The sequence below is a fragment of the Myotis nattereri genome (assembly GCF_964212035.1).
Source record: "Myotis nattereri genome assembly, chromosome: 19".
Taxonomy (NCBI): Eukaryota; Metazoa; Chordata; class Mammalia; order Chiroptera; family Vespertilionidae; genus Myotis; species Myotis nattereri.
Genome location: NC_138095.1, coordinates 10,597,243 through 10,621,281, shown reverse-complemented (window position 1 = coordinate 10,621,281; position 24,039 = coordinate 10,597,243). Strand labels below are relative to the sequence as shown.

Here is a 24,039-nt window from a genome sequence, read left to right as displayed (position 1 = left end):
AAGGGAGTTCTAAAGGGATAAGGGTGCTCCAAAGTGTAGCTTTGGATTCGCTTATTGCCAGCCAATCTGGGGGCTGTCCAGAGCCCTCTAGTCGCAGGGGCTCAGGCTTGGAGGTGTGTTAGCATATACACCCAGTGTCCACCAGGTGGTGCTTTTGCCAAAGGCCGGGCTCCTGGAGATCCCAGGACAGGCCTCACTACCCTACCCGGGAAAGGTAAAACTGGGCACACATTGTATGTATCTGAATAGTATGCTCACCCATGTGCACACACAGACTGTACAGATCTGTTTAAGAGCACACAGGTGTGTCCCAGAGTATCTGTTTATAGCCTGTATGCAAATGTTCATGAATACCAGGTAAATGCATGTACTGGCATGTAGGAGTGTGTGTGCATGTGCAAATGTGTATACATATGAGAGTGTGCAGAGGGGTATAGACAAAGTTTGTGAGTGCGGGTGTGTATGCATGTGTGTGCACGTATGTGCAAATATTTTTGTGAGTGTGTGCAAAAGGGGGTGTATCACATAGGTGGTAGATCTGCCTAGCCTGAGGTCCTGAGGATCATTATAGAGTTTCTTTCTTAAGCTGGGCCAGATGACATCTCAGGGTCCCCAATGCCTGGCATATTTGCCAAAGACCCTGCTGGATGGCAGGTTTGGGAGCAAGAAGGGTCATGGAAGAAGGGCTAGATTTGCTTCCTGGGTCAGGGAGTGCTTGAATTGTGGTGGGGACACTTCGCTTCCCAGACACTGAGTTCTTTAGTCCACAGAGATTTCTGTGGTTGGAAGAATGGGGGCCTAACCTTCAAAGGACAGCATCTAGAACCTTCATCTTGGATTCCTAGAGCTCTGGAGAGTATTGCTGGAAACTGTGGGTATAAGGAGTGCTGGCTCAGAGTTCTACTCTGACTCAGCCCCTTACCAGCTGGGAAGTGAATTCAAAGCCTCATGGAGAAGTTACAGGCAAGTGAGAAGAGAAGAGGGTAGTATTCAGGGTTAAGAACTTGAGCCTCGGCATCAAACAGAACAAGACTTGACCTTCAGTTCTGTTACTTACAGGCCAGGTGACCTTGGGCAAGTCACTTACCCTCTCCCAGACCCCATTTCCTCAGCTATTAAAAGGAGGAAATGGCAGTGCTTACCTCCAAGAGCTGTTACAAGGAAGAAATTAGATAATGGGCAGAGTGTGCCCAGCTTGTGGAGAGCAGCCATAAATTGTAGCATTACCATTATTTTTCTGTCCTATGGGGCCAACTGGATCATTTGGTTTTTGGAAACCAAGAGCTGAGGAATCAAGCACCATGGAGGCGGAGAGTGGTAACTCGGGGACTGGTTGCCAGGGTGGCAGACACAGCTCCTATGGGTCTAATTTGTCTGAATGGCATCTTCTAGAAGCACCTTCATTTCCTTCTCTCCTGCCCTGAGCACATGCAGCAGGAAAAAATAAAGCTGGGGTCAAGGTTTTTGCAGCAGGACTATCAAATTGTACACATTTTCCCACGTAGCTTCCAACACATGCTCAGCCATTGTTCTGTTACGTGAACGTGGGTAAGCTAGTCTGTCTCACTGAGCCTTAGTTTGCTTGTCTGTAAAATGGACATAGCTGGGATAGATGTGAGATTTGAGGAGAATGTTGGTGAAGCCCCTAGTGCGTAGTAGGGATCATTATGACAATGGTGGTGGCAAAATGATTGGACAGGAACAAAAAGAAAAGTGTAAGTATTGGCATTTCTTCATCGTACCAAAGGAGGAAAATAATTCTTTTTTTGTTGTTGTTGTTTGGTTATTAAGTGGTATTTTGCTGACTAGATGAAATGTGAGAACCTTATATTTGAAGGAGAAGGAATGGGAGAGAGGGTGCAGAAATGGAGGAAGAGGGAGAAAACTGGGGAAAAGACAGAGAGAAACTTAGAGTAAGCATTGAGTGAGAGAAGATGGATGAGCAGTTTGAGAGGAGAGAAATTAAAAACAGAAACTGGAATGGTTGCTTTAATGAAGGGAACTTTGGGGAAAGAAAGAAGCAAAAAGGATTTTAAGATATTATGCCTTCCTTGCCCCTGCCCCTTAAGAAAACCTGCAGTAACAGTCTGAACTTTTTATTGAGGCTTTAAGGAGTCCAGTTATTGGAGTTTTATTTGGGTGGGTGGGTGGGAGGTGCCAGAGGACTCAGTTCTGAGAGCATAGGGAAGACCTATGGCTATGCCTGGGGCTCACAGTGCTGGGAACTGATGGAGGAGTAGGTGCCCTAATGGACATAAAGCCAAATGCAGCCACTCAGGCCAGATGAGTCATCTGGGAGAGATGGAGAGCCAAATGGGTGCTCTGAATTTCATGGTGGTTGTTTCTGAGGACTTAGGTCCCTGTTGCATTTGCACACCCAGATGCGAAAATAAGGATGCAGAACCAAAAGGCAGGTTCTTGTCCTGGGGCCAATTTCATAGGGGTTCAGCAGAGCTGTGTGCTTGAAGAAGAGCTTTTGCCAATGTGGATCCAAGTCCTAGAAACTCTAATTAGCTAATGTTTCTAAATCTCCTGGAAGCTGTCAAGTGCCAAATAGTGTTTCATTCCAGGGATACTATAGAAAATTCAGTCCTGGTTCTTGCTATTGATCTGGCTCTGAAAGGGACCCTGGGCCATTACATAATCAGAACTATTAGGATGATTTTTCAATAGACAGACATGTAAAAGCAGCTTAATAAGGATATAATTTCAAGTTCGGATGTTCTGTGCTGTTGGATTAGAAAGGAAGATGTTGTTTCTTTTCTTTAAATCCATCTCTACCTGGAGTTGATTGTTATATATGGTGTGAGGGTGGGATCTAATTGTATTTCCCCCCCATATGGATAGCTAGTTGGCCCAGCAAGGAAGCTTGGGAGATACAGTCTATCCTTTCCCCACTAGTTTATAATGCCATCTCTTTGTGTGAGTCTGTTCTATATTTGCATGAATCTGCTTCTAGGCTTTTAATTTTGTCCCCTGTCCTCCAGCTGCACTATCTTTATTATTATTACTGTCTATAATTTTGTAATTCTTCAAACCTTCCCTGGTTATTCTTAGCCCTTGCATTGCCATAAGAATGATAAGATGGGCTTGTCAAGTTATGTGAAAAATCATATTGGGATTTTGATTGGAATAGTCTTAAATGTATGGGTTAATTTTGAGAGAAAGGACATCTTCACCATGCTGTATCTTCTAGCCCATAAACATGTAATTTCTCTCTATTTAGTAGATCTTCTATAGACATCTCAGATGACTATGCCATTCTGTAGTATGTTTATCAGTCAAGGGCCCAGGAGAAAATAGGTCCACCACCCCAACCAAATGAAAATTCCTGATGATAAAAGTAGTTTGTGCTCATAAAAGAAATTAAGCCCTAGCTGGTTTGGTTCAGTGGATAGAGCGCAGGCCTGCGGACTGAAAGGTCCCAGGTTCGATTCTGGTCAAGGGCACATGCCTGGTTGTGGGCTCGATTCCCCAGTAGGGGGCGTGCAGAAGGCAGCCAGTCAATGATTCTTTCTCATCATTGATGTTTCTATCTCTCTCTCCCTCTCCCTTCCTCTCTGAAATTATATATATATATATATATATATATATATATATATACACACACACACACACACACACACATATATATATATATATTAAGATGATGTGGAAATTACAGGAGGCCTCGAAGCCTATATTTCAGAACTATTGTTTGTTAACTATTTGATATATAGTTTTCCTTTTTCCTAAACACAACATTTTAAGCAAAGGTGAGATTATTTCATAATTTCTGTAACATGCTTATGTTCATTTTGCCATACATCCTAGACATATCTTCACCTCAACTCATAGAAATAGCCCTCATCTTTCTTAACAATTGAATAATATTCTATGGTAGGTATATTGGTCAGGGTCCCAATAGGTACACTTAGCTGGGATTTTTAAATGACACTATTTACAGAGGTGTATTCAGGAGAATGTTAAGGCACCCAGATGCTAGCAAGAAGATGCTATTTTCACCCCAGATTGAAAGAGGTTGGTGGGAAGGAGCAGTACTTGGGAGCAGTGAGAGCAGGAGGACAGCTGGACCAGTGACATCTAGTGAAGTAGAGAGAGAGCTGGGGAAGAAATACTTCAACCTCTCCCTCCTTCCACCTTATCTCCTAGCAGGACAAAATCCCACTGGAAACAAGGTAGCTTGGGAGATACAATCTACAGAGGTCAGCTTCTGGGGGGTGGGGGTACTAACAAGGGGGAAATATGAATGAGCAGAGGGAGCCCAGGGAGAATAATCAGCATGGTATGAGTACACTACTGTTTTTTTAACTGGTCTCTGACACAGGGAGGGAATCAGGCCAAGGGAGCCTGCCTTCTTGTGTTGTTCCTCTTCAGTGAGCTTGGTCATTGAGTGTTGGCACATGGTTAAGGCTGTAGCCCTTGCTTTCTAGGCATCTGCTTTTCCACCCATTCTTCCTCCCCATTAGAGACAGGGCAGGCTCAAGTGCAAAGAGCCCAATTCTTGATGTGAGTGAACCCAGGTATTAGTCAAGTTCTCCTTCACGGCTATGTGACCATGAGTCAGCCACGTCCTCTCTTAAGGCCTCAGTCTTTCCATTGGTATTATGGGAATGCATATCCCTGTCCTGTCCAGGCCAGTAATAATGATAGCTACTAGATACAGCACATTTACATAGGACTTTACATAGATTAACTCATTTAAATCTCATCACCTTGTGCAATTATTATCACCATTGTGCATATGAGGAAAAGAAGGCACAGAGAAGTAAAACACACACACCACCACCACCACCACCAGAAACTTGTACAAGGTCACAGGCCTTGTAAGTGGCAGAGCTAGAATTCACATCTAAACAGTCTGACTCCAGAATCATGCTCCTAACTACTATATTAAGCTAATAATTTATTTATAAAGCATCTAACAGCCAGTAGGTGTTTAATAACGGTAGTGGTTGGTAGCATTGTGCCAGGTGTTTTGCACATAAGGAACTGCTGGATTGTTCTTGTAACCAGTTACTCCAGCCTATGGATCTGAGGCCTAACCATGGGCCAGCCACTGGGAGCACACCCCTGCAGGTGTTAGCCAGACACTCCCATATTCCTTACCCCTCTCCTAGGGCTATTTAATACTTACTGATAAATTTGGAGTCTCTAGTCTTTCTCCCTGTTTGGCAGCTGCGGTGGGCAATGCAGAGCTATGGAAGGACATTTTTTTTTGTTTCAGCTTTGATGCTGGGGATTTTGCATATCATTATGTTTGTGGCTAAGGACCTGCCATTATCTTCCTTGAGATTCTTGCACAGTTTATGAATTTCCTAAAGGCTGTCTGTCTGCTTGCTTTCAGGATAGGCTGCCCAAGCTGCCCTCTGCTTCCTCTTGGTGTGGTGGGGAGGGTTAATTTTTTTTATTGTAATTTTTTAATACTCATCTTGACATCTGAGTTTTTATGAATCCAGAATCAACCAGGAACCTGCTTAAGTTTTTGCATATCTATGTACATATGTGTATTTGTGGCAGGGAGTGTTAAGAACATGAAAAACAGCTTTTCACAAAAATGTTTAATATTTTAGTGCTTTAGTTCCCAAATCCAAGGCTGATTGCTGAAAAAGCATGAATTTCCTGGCTTACCATCTTTCATTAAGGACTACCCATAATAATATCATTTTCCCAGTTAAGTCTGTTTAGGAGGTAAACACTTAACTGCTGAATTCATTATTGCTGAACCTGAGATGGTAACAGATGCCTTTGGAATATAAGCCCCCACATCTAATAAGGCACAGGCTCACGATGCTCTTGGAATATGGTGGGGAGAGATGGCTGAAATTTATTTTGTGAATAAAGCAATAAGCCACTAAAGCAAAGCTAATATGTTTCAGCCCAGACAGAAAGACACAATCATTCAGTATTTATGTAGCAACTCATTCCTCAGTGGGACTGCAAGTTCTACCATTAAAATTGTCGGAATTCTTCAGAGACCCACTGCATTAAGTCATTTAAAAATATCACAGACTTAAAACAATCTGAATTATTGGATTTTCTCACTGCTTCTCGGTAAGCATGTTTGCTGTGGCAATTTCCTGCTCGGTCAAAGGTATAGCCTATGTCAGTCAAGAAGTAGAAAAGTTCCATGCAGAATTTTTATTCAGGAGCCCAATAGTCCCTAACAAACAAAGTCAGACATATTATATATTTTTCTTTTGACTTTTTTTTTTTTTTACATAACTTGATATTCCAAGAACTGTTGCAAGTACAAAGAATTTTTGTATACGCTTCATCTAGAGTACTCAAATGTTAATATTTTGCAATATTTGCTATATCATTTTATGTAGTTACAATTGAAAATGCATATTATTTCTTGTCTGAACTGTTTGAGAGTTGGTTGTAGACATGATGCCTGTCCCTTTACCCCTAAGTACTTCATTGGATTATCTAAAAATTAGGATATTTTGTTTTATAACCACAATACAGTGATCAAAACCAGGAAATTGATACAATACTATGATCTAATCTATTGACTTTATTCTAAGTGTGCCATTGGCTCCAATTAATGCACTTTATAACAAAAGAAAATCCCGGATCATACGTTTTAATCATTTGTCAAGTCTGTTTTGCTTCCTTTAATTTGGAATAGTTCCTCAGTCTTTCTCTGTTTCATGTGACAGTGACATTTTAAAAGAAAACAGGCTGTTTATTTTATTTGTTTTTATTTTTTAAAAAAAATATTTTATTGGTTTTTTACAGAGAGGAAGGGAGAGAGACAGAGAGCTAGAAACATAGATGAGAGAGAAACATCGATCAGTTGCCTTCTGCACATCCCCCACTTGGGATGTGCCCGCAATCCAGGTACATGCCCCTGACCGGAATCGAACCTGGGACCCTTCAGTCCGCAGGCCGACGCTCCATCCACTGAGCCAAACCGGTTTCGGCCAGGCTGTTTATTTTATAGAATTTCTCCTCCGTTTGGGTTTGTCTGGTATTTCTTCACAATTAGATTCAGATTATGCACTTTCGGAAAGAAATACTATAGAAGTGATACTGTGTCCTCCTTGGTACATCGTATCAGGAGGTACATGATGTCAATTTGTTCCATGACTTCAAAGTCAGACAAATTTAAAAATAATCTTTCATCAGAACCTAGGTTTGTTAAAAATTGCTTTGAAGGGTTTCACATTCACTCCAAATTTCCTATTACAGGTCTTAAAAAAAAAAAAAAACAGACTCAAAGACAAGGAAGCTGCAAGCTTTACAGATGCTCAGAAGAAAATGTAGCCATTAAAAAAATTGCCATGTGAGAGTTATGAAATTTCCCTAAATTCATTTTGCAGAATGGGAGCGGTAATTTAAACGTGAAGTTATCAAGAGCTGAGATAAACCACATATCCCGTGCAATTTAATCTGGCAAGGAAACAGGCCACTCAGAATTGCTAACTAGGCCTAATTCATTACATCTTATAGAACACTGTACTTTTAGTCTTACCAGTCTTCAACTTGTGCATTAATATATTTACCCACACCTCATGGAAAATGTATGGGGATGGTAACAGAAATACTGTGTCCTTGTTTAAATCACATTACATTTTTTAAACAGCTCCAGTGATTGCTCAGAAAGATCACACTTTCTTCTGAAGTATTTATGAAACAATTATTTACATTACATTAAAAACTTTAATTGCCTTGAAGCACGTGCTCCAAGATACAATATTGGAAAATCATCAAAAATATCCATCACGACTCTCTCTCCTTTACAACTCTTCTAAACTTTATCTTTTTTATAACCCTTGGTATTGATCTATTGTCCCAGACCAAGAGTGATATCAGAAGTCCAAGCTGGCTCATAAAAAGGGAATATAATTTCCATTTGCTCTGTCTATGAAAACAGGTCTTTTGACCAGAGAAAAAGAAGGGAAAATGCCGCTTTTTTGGGTGGGGAGGTGAGTGGGGTGGGATTTGGCAGGGTAACATGCAAGAAGGGCAGAAAGTGTCTCCAGGTTGTGTATGGGGAGGGTTAAGGGGGTTGGTGATGGAGGAGGTTGGGAGTGTGAGTTCTTGGGTGGGGAGGGGAATACTGGGTGGGGACTGATGACCTCTGACTTGCACAGGGGAAAAAGGAAAGTGTAAAAGAAGAAACCTGGTCAACCCTATTGTCTGAAAAACTTGCAAAAAATGGGAACCTCCCTCCAGCTGGGTTAAATACCCTATCCCAAAAAGACAATCATAATAAGGATCCCTATACTGCCAAGGACCTGGGGTCCCAGCTAGGTGAAGGACCCCTGAAGTAATAACAATAGCAGAAACCTCTGTAGTTATTAAGGATCCAGAGCCCTCACAGCAGGGCTAGGGCCCCTTCATAACAATAAGATCATAACAATTAAAGCCAACTCACTTGGAGAAAAAGCGCTCCAGAGGTTTGTGGAAGAACCACTTCATTAATTATAACAGTAAAAGGGCCTCCCATTTTAAAGTTGTGAGGAGCCTTATAATTGGACTCCTCCAAATAACTGGAGTCCCTATTAAAAATCACCCGAGCGACCCCTCCCGTCCCACCCTGTAAAGAACCTTGAGCTTTGGCAAAGGAGCTGTCCCCCAATAATCATAATTATGCATATAATGGCGTGGACTCAGCGTGCGACTGTGGTGACATTTCCCATGACTCAGTGGCGCCCCCAGGGCAGTTTCCACCCGTCTGCTGCTCCGCTTCTGCTAGCCCGCCGGACCCAGAGGCTCCGCGGTCCGATCTTCAGGCTGCTACCTTCGGCTCCGTAGCTTAGCTAGCGGAGGAGCGATGGCAGCCCGAGGCACGTGTTGTGTATGCTCCGACTGCAAAAGAAAAAAAAAAAGCATTGCAAACTATTAACTTTTTATTTTTGAGTATGCAATGCAGGGGGTAGGGGGTAGACAGGTGCTGGAAGGGATAGTAGGCGCCCCGCCCGCTGGCCTCCCGCAGCCCCCCTCCCAAACTTCCCTTTGCATTGATCAGCACGTTACGTCAGTATTGATAAGTTTGCAAAAAGCCAAAGTCAAGTGCAATCGCGCGGCACACCGACCCCGGACTTGGGGGAGATGCAGCGAGCGCTTCGCGGGCCCGGGAGCCGGCTGCAGGCAGGGCAGCGGCGGCGCCGGCGCCTCTCGAAGAGGCTGCCTCCCCCCCACCTCTCCCCTCCCACCCCATTCCCGGCCGCCTCCCCCCGGCGGGCGCTGAGCTCCCCGCCAGGCGCGCTCCTCCCGCGCCCTCCGGGGGTCGAGGGGGGCGGGCGGTGGTGGGGGCGCACGGCTCCCGGGCCCGGCGGCGGCGACGGCGCGGCGGCGCCGAGGGGCAGCGGGTGGCAAGACACCGGGGGGCGTCGCGGGGTCCCGGGCGGTGGCGCGCAGAGCCCGAGCGGCCAGCGGCGGCCCCGGGGCTGGGGGGAGTCCAGCCCGGATATTGAGTGCAGCCATTGAGAAAAGCCAAACTCTTGTGTGTGTACGTCTCGAATAGCCCCCAAGATGGCCGCCAATGTGGGATCGATGTTTCAATATTGGAAGCGATTTGATCTACGGCGACTCCAGGTTAGTGTGGGCAGCGCCGGCCGTGCTGCCGTGGGGAGCCCTCGGGCGCGCCCTGGGCGCATTGGGGAGGTCCCTGGGAGGGCGGGAGGGCGCCCCGGAGCGGCGGGCGGCGGCTGCTGGGGCTCGCCTGGGCTCGCCTGCCCGCTGCCCATCGATAGGTATTAGGAATTGATCTCGCCGCTGCTCTTTGTTCAGTTCAATCATCGATTAGCCGCCGCGACCATGGAGAAGCGCTAGTGAGCCCTCTGCCCGGGGACCAAGCCGGCTGGCAAACGGCCGAGAGAGGCACAAGGAAGGCAAAGGCTGCGGTCCCGGGCAGGGGGCTACGGGCGAGACCCCCGATAGCCCCCATCGCGCGGCACTTTGCGCGCCTCCCAACTTCGCGGTGCCGGGGGAGGCCGCGGAGTGCGCCGCGTGCCTGTTGGCGCCGGGCTGGGGCTGGGGTTCGGGTGAAGGAGGGAGGGAGCTGGTGGGCAGGGAGGAGTCGGAGAGAGGAGGAGGCAGCCGGGGTTGGTGAGGAGGAGGCTCCGCGCCCGGCCGCCGGTCGCCACCTCCGCCACCGCCTCTGCCTGGCTGCGCAGTCTGGACGCGCCGCCACCGGGGGGCCGCTGCTGCTGCCCCAGCCACAATCACAGGACTGGCCGCCTGCTCCGGCAGATCTCTCTACTCGGGCCGGGTTCTCGGGGTTCGTCTTTGCTTCTTGCCTTTATCCCCCCTTGCCAAGTCTAGATGGGGACGGGCGGTGGAGATGGGCCCGGGGCGCGCTTAAGTTTGCGCTCGTGCCTCGGGGGCCGTGGAGAGCCTGGAGCGCCGCAGAGCAGGTGACTCCCGCCTCTCGGGCCCTTGGGAACTTTTAAATGGGAGATGCCCTCGCTGTCTTCTGCCTCCTGTTTTTCCTCCCCACTTTTCTCCTCTCCTTCTCCTCTCCCCTCCTTCCCTGATGACTCCCTCCCAAACCCCAGCACTTTATCCCCTCTCCACCTCTCCCTGGGAGTCTCCCCCAGATTTGGGAGTGTTCTCTTCTGACCCCCTTAGGAGGTGGGGCTGACGGTGGGATCTCAGAGAATACCAGCTCCAGCCACTATTCTTTCCCAAGTGCCCCAGGACCCTGCGGATAAGCCCCCAAATCCTGGAGTCTCAAAAAGCCTAGGCAGACACAGTGGGAACAAGGAGCAGGGAAATGGTGCTGATAACAGGCGATTACAGCATCCTGCCTTGGCCTTGACATTCTTGGAAAAAGCGAAAAAGCGACAGCATCAGTCTGGAGATAAAAAAGGGACCCACTTTTAAAAAATCCGCAGACAAATCTCTTTAAGTTTCTTCTGATAAGTGGTTCCAGTACTCCCTTCCCCCTGGCCTAAGTCTTCCTCCCTAACCCCGCCCCCCCCCCCCAACTCCCTGCTTACCCCCCTCCCCCAAAGCCATTGAGCTGGAGAGAAAATCGGGCACTCAGGCATGCAGTTAATAACTGCAAGTGCCTTGCAATTCCAAGTCCTCACTTGAGTTGGGGCTCAGTTTGGTGGCCAGCTGCGGGCAGGGATGTGAGCTATGCTTGTTGGTTTAAATGATGCTAAAGTGGCCTCTCTGGAAGAGTGTGGGGTGTGTGTGTGTGTGTGTGTGTGTGTGTGTGTGTGTGTGAGAGAGAGAGAGAGAGAGAGAGAGAGAGAGAGAGAGAGAGAGAGAGTGTTGGACAGCCACATTGAGCTTGGCACGAAGGCCAGTGGTAATCATATTCCCTGCTAATGTTTGTAAATGAGACCCGGGCATGACTGGGGGACAGCGTCTTTATTTATGATTGATGTTCTGTAACATAAGGAATGACAAGAACGTGGCAGACAAGAGGAGAGGAACCAGAAGGGCTGGCGAAAGCCCTTTGCAGGGTCCTATTGTTATTCTGAGCTGGAGAAAATTTCTGCAGCGAGATTTACAGCGCTGGTATTTGCTCCCGGTTGGCTGGAATGTCAGTTAACACAATTTTCATTAGATAACTCGTTTTCAATCTGGGGAGCTCAGCCTGCAGCGGGAAGGGCTGGGTGGGCTAGGGCTGGGTGCTGAGGGGTGGGAGCGGCTCCCAGGGGCTGGTTTCTGAGCTGCGGTGGGGGGAGGGTTTAAACCTTACTCTCTTCCTTCTCTGGCTCAGGGGTCTTTTGTGGAGCTGTTGAGGTCACCCAAATCTTGATTTCAGTTGGACTCCCATTGATTTGGGAACCTTTCTTAGGATTTCAGAAGATGCTGAGGTGGAAAAGCAGATTTAAACTAGAAAGTATGAAGGTGGTAGGGTCTTGTTCAGGTGATGGGGAACTGGGGCTATAAGACTTGTCTTCTGACAAGGTGTATGGGCGGGGATGTTCATCAAGACAATGGCCGGTGTGTCTGGCACAAAAGGAAAAGGCTCTAGGAAAAAAGGGTAAGCTCATTTACATGGATATTAAGTGGGGAGGGGGCCCCTGTGGGAGTTTGAATGGCTGTACACTTCTAGAGAGCAGAGAAATAAATGTGGCAGCGTGGCTGTGTGCAAACATATAGGCCCTCACATCTGCCGTCGTCCCTATCCTCATCCTGAAATGTTCAGTTGTTCCCCTACCCAACAGGCCTGCAGCTTCCCCCCATATTCTCACTGATGGCATTTTTGTTGGAAACGGATTATGAGTCTAAGCACTTTTGCTCAGGATCATCTCTTGTGCATAATGCTAATGACTCCTACGCCACACTTTTATTTTCATTTTTCCCCCTTTCTACTTTCCTCTTATAGGGGAGATAACTAGGAAGGAATAGGTCTACTGGCTCATTCTGAGATCCAGGTAGGAGAAACAGGCCCCCACCCCACGCCCTGCACAGGCTGAAAGCTTTGGGCATGCTCATCACCAGGCCCAGCTGCTTGTGAGTGTGAGGAGGTGCTTGGTTTCAATTCTTGGTTCAGGTTGAGTGGTTTCAGGCTGCCTGGTTGCTGAGTGTTAGAGTGGTGGAGGCAGCAAAGGCAGCCAGTGTCCCCAGGCCAGACCATGCTGCTGACGCCACTCTGATCCTAGCAAGAAAGGTGACCTTGAACTAGCCCAGTGTACAGCCCTACGGAAGTATATATTTTTCAGATATGGAAGCAGTCCAGTTATTATTCCTTCCAGTGCCGTCTCTGAACACAACAGGGCTATTTCCCTAGGGTGGAAGTCAGTCAAAAGTCTTAATGACTTGTGGGCTAGTGATGGTAAAGATCCTCTGACATGTGGCACCCTGTTCCAGAACCCCTGAAACTGCTTCCCCTCTTCCTTCTTTTTTATCTGTGCTGTTAACAGTGCAGGAAATGAGGAGAAATAAAATTCCATCCCAAAGATAATGCTGGACATATTTCATTTGGTTATAAGATTGCTTTATGGTGAACATTACTAACGCCGTATTTTTTTATAGCTTTTCTGTGTATGATCGTTGTAACTGGATTCACACCTTTATGACTTTCTTTTCTGCTCCTCTTTGCCACTTTTTTTTTGATGGTGCTCTGGGTCCAATCTCTTTTTCTCCTCGAAGAAGATTAAGCTAACATGGGTTGAGGGTATCCAGTCCAAGTGAGGGTGCCCAATCCAAATGCCTATCTGTTTCTTGGGAGGAAATGTTGGTGGGAAGGGTCACATGGTGTGAGTTTTGGAGGAAGAGGCAAATTCTGCTTGAGGTGTGAGCATTTAGGGAGGAAGATCGACAGGGCTGGACTTCTGTAAGGAGTTTGGAGAAACTTCTGGGAAGGCTCAATTTCTTGGCACATAGGAATTGGGGCTTGATGGAATGTTTTTCCCTGCTCAAAGTTTAGAAAAGAGCGTGGATGTGATTAAAATATTATAACCTTATGATATTCTGAAGTGCATAAATTTTACATATCAGCCACAGAGAGTTTAGACATCCATTAGAGCCTCTGACAGCTTGACTTATCTAAATGTGCTATCATTTAACAATGTGTCAAAATTCCTCTTTCTGTAGATGACAGCAGTAAATAAGCTATCAGCCTTGTTGGCGGAATCCTAACTTTGGAAACTTCACCGTGATAGAATCACTGCCAGGGCAGGGAGCATGAGCAGACTGGACTTGGGCTTAGCATGGTCCCAGCCCATGAGACTGATTGGCATTAGGTGAGGGCTGTGGGAGGGGGAAGACAAGGAGAGGTGGGGGGGAGGGACGGGAGATGGGGCGAGGGGAGATTTCTAGCAGTAGCTCTGTGAATAAAAAAACACAAAGAATTGGTCAGTCCCCTGGACCCTTACAGGTCGAATCAGTGGGTGACCCCATTCCATCTGCCTCTCCAATTCATCAGAACCCACACCCTATGGGCCTTTGCTGCAGAAGGAGCTAGAAATGTGTTGAAATTTTATTTAAAGAACCCAGCAGTCTTTTCTGGGCATCCCAAAATTCTGGTTTCTCAACTCTGCAGAAATTACTTCCAAGATGGGCTCTCTCTTTGAGTGCCAAAAGAAAAACAAGCAACATCTCATCCCTGACTGCCTTTGCTGTTGGAGGTCTTGAAGTTTCTTTTATTAATACCTGAATTCACTGTAGAAAATTAAGAAACCATGGATAGCATCTCGGTGGGTTATTTTATTTTATTTTTAAATATATTTTTATTGATTTTAGAGAGGAAAGGAGAGGGAGAGAGAGATAGAAACATCAATGATGAAAGAGAATCATTGATTGGCAACCCAGGCCTGTGCCCTTGACCGGAATTGAATCTGGGATTGTTTAGTCCGCAGTTCTATACACTGAGCCAAACTGGCTAGGGCTCGGTGGGTTATTTTAGGTGGTGTGCTATTTTGACTAGGAACAGCTTTTCTGATGGTGGTGGTGATTTTCTCTCTCTCTCTCTTTCTTTCTTTCTCCTTCCTTTCTTCCCTCCCTCTCTTTCTCTCCTTTTTTATTTATCTTCCTCGTTCTCCTCCTCCTCCTTCTTTGCTTCCTCTTCCTCCTTCTTCTCTCCTGTTAAAAAAAGGATTCTGTCTTCAAACTTGACATTGTTGTAGTAACCTTGTTTCCAGCACCTGGGATTTCAAATGTGAACACCTTGGCTGGTGCTAAATTTGGTCCTGGATGATGGTAGATGTGGCCATCCAGAAAATGTGGTTTTCTCTGCTGCTGTCTAAAAGTGCTGAATTTCTGGCAGCTTTCCGGTTATCTAATTCAGTGGTCGAGCCTGGCAGAGGAGAGCATGGGAAGAGGACCTAGGTCAGCCGTGGGCAAACTACGGCCCGCGGGCCGGATGCGGCCCGTTTGAAATGAATAAAACTATTGAAAAAAAAGACTGTACCCTTTTATGTAATGATGTTTACTTTGAATTTATATTAGTTCACACAAACACTCCATCCATGCTTTTATTCCGGCCATCCGGTCCAGTTTAAGAACCCATTGTGGCCCTCGAGTCAAAAAGTTTGCCCACCCCTGACCTAGGTGGTGACCTGCCTTTGTCCCTGGTTTTGGGATGCAGGGTCCAGTCTTCATTTTATTGTTCTTTCTGGGGGATGCTCTTTATTTATGACAGATGTCAGGGAAGGTGGAGGTAATTGGCAGACAGCAAGGGTCCCAAGACCTCTAAGTCTGTGTGTCTCTAGCACTCCTGGGTGAATCACCCAACATCCCAAGACTCCCATTTCTTAATCCATCACACAGGCCGGCTGTGCCCATTTGGTCTGCCAAATTGGGTTATTATAAAGGTGCTGACATACTTTGTGTGCCAGTTACACGCATTGGCTTCTAATGATCTTGGGGCCTATTGTGGTGGTGGTGGGCTGTGACTGACAAGCAATTTTTTGAGCCAAGAAATCATGTCTAGGTTGGAGTTATTTGGTTTCTAGTCTTGATGAGTCCTTCACAAAATGGTTTGTAATGTTTTATAGGATATGGACAATATATTCCTATCATGCTTAGATTAAAATTAAAGTCCTTTCTCCTGATTTCCAGGCTCCACATGATCTGTCCCCTTGTTATCTCTCTGGTTTTCATCTCCAGCTTTTCTCCCCTTACTGATTCTGCTCCAGTCACAATGGCCTTCTTTTTGTCCCTCAAACATATCAGGCACTTTCCTACCTCAGGACCTTTGCACTTGCAGTTCCCTTTCTCTCTGGGAGTCTTTTCCTCCAGACCTTCCTATGTTGACTTCTTCATTTTATTCAGTTTCAGCTCCAATATTGAGACCACTTAGCCTAAGGAAGGCTAAAGAAGCTTCCACAACTCCTTTGCCCCTTTAATGATATTTTAAGCAAGTGTGCTCCCACATCACTAAGGACAGTGTTTCCCCTGAGGGTTTTGACCTCAGAGCCTTCTCAGGGTGCTGCATCTCTCTAGACCAGCCGTGGGCAAACTACGGCCCGCGGGCCAGATCCAGCCGGTTTGAAATGAATAAAACTAAAAAAAAAAAAAGACCGTGCCCTTTTTTGTAATGATGTTTACTTTGAATTTATATTAGTTCACACAAACACTCCATCCATGCTTTTGTTCCGGCCCTCCGGTCCAGTTTAAGAACCCATTGTGGCCCTCGAGTCAAAAAGTTTGCCCACCCCTGCTCTGGACACTCTAGGATACCGTCTAGGCCTACCATAAGGGGTAGCAAACTTTTTCTATAAATAGTCATAATAATAATATACTTTAGGCTTCATAGGCTATGTGGTTTCTTTTGCAAGTACTCCATTCTGCCACTATCACATGAAATAGCCATAGACTATAAGAATGAATAGATGTGGCTGTATTCCAATAAAACTTTATTTAAAAAACAGGCGTAGGGCCAGATTTGGTCTGAGGGCCATCTTTTGCTGACCCTACTCTTCTATGTGATAGTTGCTACATAGGTTGTGTCATGGCTGAAGTTTTTGTGTTTTTTTAAAATATATATTTATTGATTTCAGAGAGGAAGGGAGAAGGAGAGAGAGAGAGAGAAACATCAATGATGAGAGAGAATCATTGATCGCCTCCTGCACACCCCCCATTGAAGATCCAGCCTTCTGCATGCCCCCACTGGGGATTGAGCCCACATCCTGGGCATGGGCCCTGGCCTGGAATCGAACCGTGACCTCCTGATTCATAGGTGGATGCTCAACCACTTAGCCACCCCAGCCGGGCAATTTTTCTCTTTTCAGTTAAGAGTATTAAGGTGGATTGAACTTAGTTCTTGGAATTTGTTTTTTTACTCTTTACCTCAAGAGGGAAATATGTGGAACCTTCCTGGCTTCCAACCCTGGCTTCCAATCCTGGACCTATCCAAAGTCACATATTAGCTATGTGACTTTAGATAGGTCACTTAACCTCTCTGAGCCTTGCTTTCTGTGTCTTTAAACGGGACTAATAGTAGTCACCATCTTTTAGGTTGTTCTTGAAGATTAAAGCACCTTGAACTTAAAAGTGCTTAGCACAGTGCCAGGCACACAGTTACTGTTCTGTAAGCTCTTTTCTTCTTATTGTGGTTGGCATTTTTAGAGAGAGAGAGGGGTGAGTAAACCAAATGAACAGCAGCTCTTGGAACTTGCTGGCCTTGCAGGCTGTTTCAGAGCTTTCTGGGCATGTTTTCTCTTTTCTCTTATTCCATTGGGGCTTACTATATTAGTATGTTACTAATATTATATGTAATGTCTTATGTTTTGGGAGCTCTGACCACAGAGGTTGCAGACTGGGAGCTATGTCTGACCCATGGATGTGTCTGCTTAGATTAGTGCAATATTTTAAAACAGTATGAAAAAGTTATCAGCATTTAAAACACGGGAGATGTTACCTATGATATCCAAATGCCCAGTGTCCTTAACTAATCAAGAGCTCTGATCACACTGGGCAGGGAGTGGAGGCCTGGGAAGGGCATGCCAAGCAGAGGGAACAGCCAGTGTAAAGGGCCCAGGTTGATGGTACACAGTAGGCTAGGCCAGCTATAGGGGATCACAAGGCAAGTCATGAGGAGGGTAGCTGTTGAGGCCACTAAGCTGCCTTTCTCCAAGTGCCTAGTGTCAGAAGAACCTGTGTTTTCAGAAAAAGAGAAAGGTCCTTGATCAATTCCACAGCAAGATATATAATTCGGGGACACAGAGTCTGCTGTCTCTGCAGTGTCTCAGTCACCCCACAAAGTGGGCTTGTAGCTGCTCCTTCATTTCTTTCTAGTCTCTTCACTATTCCCTCCACCCCCAGCCTCTGCCATCCTTTAGTTCAGCCAAATGAAACAGCAGTTCTAGGATACGCATTTGTCATTACAAAGAAAGAAAAAAATCAATCCTTGGTCCTCTTTGGCCCGAGAGCTGGTCGTCTGCCCAAGATGCCCGGAGCCGAGCAGTGCTTAAGACTCTCTGAGCCGCCGTCCCTCAAACTGGACGGGGTAAATGGCTCCCCGGGAACCATTATGGTCGATTGACTTGTCCAGCTGTCTGTGTGGAGTGTGGGTGCTGAAGATGGAGACCACAGGGGTTACCAGGATGGCCTGTTGAGGGCAGCTTTCCCTGAACGGGGTGGTCAATCAGAGGCCACTCTGCTGGGGACACCTATTTGGGGTGCCTGTCGTCTTTTATGTGTGCTGGTGAAATCAGGTATCTGCAGAATCAAGCCCTGCCCCCTCCCACTCCCAAAGATACTTAGTGTGGACTCTGGAGCAAGGTGGCCTGGGTTCCAGTCCCAGCTCTTCCACGTAACAGCTGTGTAATTTTGGGTAAGTCACTGAACCTTTCTGAGCCTCAGTTTCCTCAAATACAAAATGGCGATAATGGTAGTATCATCTCAAGGTTTCTTTGTGAGGGTTAAGTGAGTTGATGCATGTGAAATGCTGAGGTCTGCGTTCAGCATGTAGAAATGCTATATAATGTTAATAATTATAGTTGCTATTGTCCTTCACTTTGGAAATGTATATTCACCAGTCAAGTTATAATTACTTTTTATATTGTTTTTAAAATAATACTTATGACTAATGGTTATATAAATGATAATAATCAATAATAAATAACAAGTATAACTGATAATTACACTGGAGATATGGTGAATGAGGAAGGCAAAGTGCCAGTTCTTACTGAGTCCACAAACAGTGGGGAAAGTGGATGCACAGGACAGACAGGTGTGTAGTCACATGTTGGGATTAGATTCTGAGATACTTCCTGGAAGAAGTGACCCTTCAGCCAAGACCTCAAAGACAAGGTCAGGGAAAAGCATCCCAGCAGAGGGAGTAGCATGTGCTAAGACCCTGAGGTGGGTGGAAGAACAGTGCATGCAAGGAATTGAGGGAAGGCAGATTCTGAGTGGGCTGTTGGACCCATCTCCATCTTCACTCTTACCATCTGTCAATTTGGAGTAAGGATGGAGCATAAAATAAGGTTTGGCACATGCATAGCTTGGAGTGAACGCTCTGTCAGTGGGCACTTTGTAAACTGTCAAACCCTATAAAAGCCTTAGGTGTCTATCACTTTTATTTTTCAACAAGATATTGAGCCCAATTCTTGACCTGTTGCAAAGTGACTTTTGCCAATTTCCTCTTTCTATCTCATGATTATGCACAGGGCAGCCAGGGTTCAAATCCCAGTTCTGCTCCTTCCTGACTGTACTAGTATGTCCTTGGGCAAGTTATTTCCCCTTTCTAAGACTTGGTTTTCTTGTCTTTAAGATGGGTATAGTAATGGTATCTCCCAGTGGTGGCCATGAGGATGTGCCTTGCAGATCTCTGATTGCAGGAAGTATGATTGACCAGTGACCCTAGATGCTGCTCTCAGATTCAGTCCCCGCAAGGGACTGAGTGTAGGTCTAAAGAGGACCTATTCCTGGGACACACGGGACTGCTCTGCTGAGTCTGGACTCCTCAGCAATCTAGTATGCTTCCACAAACCAACATTCCAACCAACCAACCTACCTACCCCACCCTCCCTCCCTCCCTTCCTTCCCTCTCCTTCACTCTGGCTTCCTCCCACGGGTGTAGGCATGGACTCCAATGTTTCTGTGCCTTTTAATCCTGCTTTTGTATCTGCTTCTCAGCGGACCACACTCTCTTATAGAAAAGGTGAATTGAGACTTGGACATCTACCTAAGGCACCCAGTGCATAGGTACCTGCTATGTCTTATTGGGAACCTGGGGAGCTGTCACTCCCAGCATTGCCTCCTGGTTGCCTATCTTTACTTGGTCCTTAGGCCCTTCCAGACAAGGTTCCCTTCATTGTCTGTTGTTCTCATCTCCTACCACTCTCCCCCTCTTTATTCAAGCCACACACCAGCACCTTAGAATCTAGGGCTTTTGCACTTGCTATTCCCTCTACCTGGGAAACTCCCAGACATCTCTGTAGTTGTCTCTCTCTCATCAGTCGTTTGTTTAAATATCACCTCTTCAGAGAAGTCCTTCCTAACCTCTTTCCAAAATAGCCTGCCCCCATCTCCTTACCCTGCTTTATCTGATGTGATAATGCATATTTATTCATTAATTTGTTTACTGTCTTCCTCCCTCCCTCAGGAGGGCAAGGACATAGTAAGTTCCCAATAAACATTTGCATGATGGAGTGGATGAATTCCACAGGAAGGCTGAGGTGGGCAGCTGCCTTTACTTCACCTTGGGGGAGTGGCCCTGGGGGACCCATCTCCTCCTAGACCTTACAGCGGCTTCACTGATCACTGGCTCTTGAAAGTCGCTCACTCCACACCTGGGAATTGGGCTCCAGCCTCAAGCTCGTGGAGGATGAGGGTTTATCTTTAGCTCTGTCAGTCTCTCTTTAGAAACTGGTGACCCCAATTCCAGCCTGGGAGGTGGCTCTCATCCTAATTAATAAATTCATTAATTAATTGCCGGCAGGTTGTGGGCCATTAAGTGATGGTTTGGTGGCCTCAGTTACAGCTTAAAGCAGGTCCCTGCAGCCTGTGGGACGGCTGTTGTGGGGGACAACAGCCTGTTTCATGGTTCCACTTGATCAGCCTAACAGGCATTACAAAAAGGAAAGGCAGGCCCTGGCCAGTTTGACTCAGTGGATAGAGCATTGGCCTGCAGACTGAAGGATTCCAGGTTCGATTCTGGTCAAATATACCTCAGTTGCAGGCTCCTCCCCAGCCTGGGCCCTGGTCAGGTTCGTGCAGGAGGCAACCAATCGATGTGTTTCTCTCACATCGATCTTTCTCTCTGTCTTGCCCTTTCTCTTCCACTCTCTCTAAAAATCAATGGAAAAATATCCTCCATTAAAAAAAAAAATCCTAGTTTATGGTAGGGCAAAATACAGGATTGAAGTGTCTGCTTTCCTGTGTGGCTAAGGCATCATTTCTAGGCCTCTGTTTTTCTATCTCAAACGGGATTTCCCTGGGTTGTTGAGTTAGGTCATTTATTGGTTCATTTAATGAACATCACTCAGCACCTGCTATGTATCAAGTGCTGTGTGAGTGTTTAGGTGCAGCAGTGACAAAACTATGTCCCTGCCCTTAGAAAGCTCCCATTTTATAATAATTTGGAGATAGAAGGACTTTTCTTTAAGAGTGTGAGAAGTAAAGAGTGACAAGCCAATATATGCACTAGCCTAGGACTGGGCATGCTCTAAGCCTTCCCTAAATAATGATTATTGTTAGTAATAATAATATCTTTATATCCTAATGAAAATAATAGTCTTTAAAATGTGAGGGTATTTCCTATTGAATTTCAGTTGCCTTGGGAAGAACACCTGAAATGACTTTGAGCATGAAATTGGAGCAGATCTTACTTTGCAACCTGTTCTTGCTGCTGCTTCATTGGGCGGCCTTAGCCAACTCACTAGACTTTTCTAAGCCTTAGTTTTTTCATATGTAAAATGGAATTAAATATATCCTCTACTATATAGGGAGAGTATGAGGATTTGATGAGGTGAAACGTGGAAAGCCCTTAGCACAGGGCCTGGAACATGGCCATTCCCAGAAAACAGGAGGGCTATTATTACTTTTATTATTATTGCCATCATCAACATTGTTGGTTGTCATTCACCTCCTGGGCCTCACCTGTCATCTCAGAGATGCCCAAATCTGAGTGGAGCCTGGAAATTTGTTTGCAGAAGCTGGCATGAACTCCAGCCAGGACCAGGGACCCCACTGTCTAAACCACCCTTCCTTAACAAGTGCCAGAGTCCCACAGCCCAGCCCACCCAGAGCCAGTGGCCAGGTAGACTGGCTCCTTGTAGAGAAGTATTGAATAGGAGGTCAGGCCTCTCCAGATGCCACTTGGCTGGCCTGAGCAAGGCCAGGCCTGGCTTCTGCAAGTTTAGAAAGGTGAGAAGGAAGCTCTCTGCACAAGAAGGCCTGACAGTTCTTTAACGGATAGCTTTATTGCATGCCACACAGTATTTAGAGCCCTTAACAAATACCATGTTTAATTTTTACAACCCTAGGCACAGAAAACCACTGCTCTGCCAATTTACTTTTGAGTAGACTGAGGCACAGGAGATTGAGTCCAAGGCCATATTGTCAGCAAGCAGTAGAGCTTGGACTCAGTCTGTTGGCTACCTACCAGGGGGTTCTCCCATAGGTGGTCACTATGCTTGTATAAATTTAAATTTATTTAAAAACCTCTTAAAACACTTCGCCACTGCCAACTCATGGAAATGAATCCAGACTCACAAGCCTGAGAGGCATGGGGTGGGGTTGTTAATGAATAACACAAGAAAGAGTCCTGTCTCCTGGTCTGGAAAATGAGCGCCAGCCAGCCAGCCATCCATCCCAGCCTACCCGCTGGAGTCTGCAGCCACGTGGTGTGCCCTGTCTTGGGACCTTCGTTCTGCAAGATGGAATTCTCAGCCCGGGCTGATAATAAGCAGGTATTGATTGCTGCCTTGGTCATTATCAAGATTTATTTAGTCAATATGGCCTCTCCGGTCAATAAATCGTGTCGTTGATAAAGAAGGAAGGGGATGGACTTGTAGAGTTTATTAAAAAAGTTTTTCAGATATTTTTTTTAAACAGCTGAGTCCAGCCCCCCATTCCTTGTCCTTATCAGCCCCACTCTACTAATACATTTCATATTTAGCTCCATAAGCTCTTTCCTTTCAAGGAGGAACTTTCCCTTACTGCTCTGATTTCTGGAAACAAAGACTCAGAGGCAGGGCTAGGTCTGGAATGGCTCCTGGGACTCAGGTGTCTCCTCACTTTTTTGTTCTCACTCCTTGCCTTGTCCAACCCAGTCTGGCCAGGGTCTTTGCTCTGAACCTGACATCTATTCAGCAAATCACAAATATTTACTAAGCATGTGCTATGGGCTCAGCACAGTACCTGGTGCTGGCTGTAGAGGAAACTGAGGCATCGGATGCATGAAGTAGGTGAGACAATCATTACCTTTCTTAAAAAGGCTGGGCAGAGGAACCCTGCACAGCCACTTTTCTAGAATGTCTGGCTCACACTCTGTCTCCATATCTCATCTTCTATCCATACTCTAGCCAGTTCTTCCCCCAACCCCAAAGGAGATTCACACATTCTCTTTATTTTCCTCCTACCCATGGCCTCCATTTTTCTTCTTTCCATGTCCATGCTCCTCTGCTGACCTGTAAATATGTCAGTCCCTCTAATATTTATGTCTTCTCTCTCACCAGCACCCTGTGTGGTCTCATCTATGTTCACAGCACCAGTGCTTCCCAGTTCTCCCGACCTATCGATTCAACAACCTTCTTGACATTTCTTGAATGTCTGTTTCAAAGATGTGTCCTATTCATGCTGGTAAAAACCCAACTCTCCTCACACCTGGTCTTGACCCAGGTCTACAGGACAGAAACCTGAGAGCTGCCATGACCACCTCTCTCTCCCCTGTGCTGATAGGGGTTTTACCGCCTAGAAACCTCACACCCCCCCTCCCATACCTCTATCTTCACCATTGGTTCTTGGGCCCATGCCCCCATTAGTTCTCCCTTGGGCTTTAGTCTTCCAGTGTGCGCCCTTGTACTGACTCTGGCCTCCTCCACTCTTTTTGACAAATGGCAACCAGTGAGAGAATTAAAAACCTGTTAAGAATTATTTCCAATGTCTCTCTATTGCCTTTGGGGCAAAGGCCCCAATGTGACCTTGCAGGCTCAACATGGGCTGGCCCCTGCCCTCCATTCTTGGTTTATAGTGTTGCAAGTCTTCTGTTTTCTGTCTAGTTGTTCTATCCACTGTGGAAAGTAGGATAGTGAAGTCTCTGTTAATTGAATTAACGCCCAGTCCCCTCAGCCTGGCCTCCGGGGATCAGGCCGAAACCGGCTCTCTGACATCCCCCAAGGATTGCAAGAGGGCGGTTCTCAGGTGATGCACCCCGGAATTTGGCTCCCTCCTCTCTGGTTCCGAGTTCATCACCCGAGAACTGCAGCTGCCAAGTCACTGCAGCTTGGCAGCTCCTGCTTTGAGCATCTGTCCCCCCCCCCCCCCCCCCCGGTGGTCAGGGCACATCATAGCTACTGGTTGGAGCGTCTGCCCTGCTGATGGTCATTGCTTGTCATAGCTGCCAGTCGGATGGTTGAACAGACAGTCACTTACGCATACACACATACACACACACACACACACAGACTAGAGGTCCGGTGCATGGAATTGTGCACAGGTGCGGTCCCTAGG

The 24,039-nt window shown here is 46.3% G+C and overlaps 1 protein-coding gene across 1 annotated transcript in view; it reads left to right on the top strand.

Annotated features, from left to right (window-relative positions):
- Positions 1-9,496: 9,496 nt before the first annotated feature.
- The window catches only part of CUX2 (cut like homeobox 2), a gene marked incomplete at its 5' end in the record, with an annotated part of 216,293 nt that continues 201,750 nt past the window's right edge, over positions 9,497-24,039 (top strand). Inside the window, 2 exon segments of the mRNA XM_081113382.1 lie at positions 9,497-9,553; positions 10,657-10,731. Coding sequence (XP_080969508.1) covers positions 9,497-9,553; positions 10,657-10,731 — 132 coding nt within the window.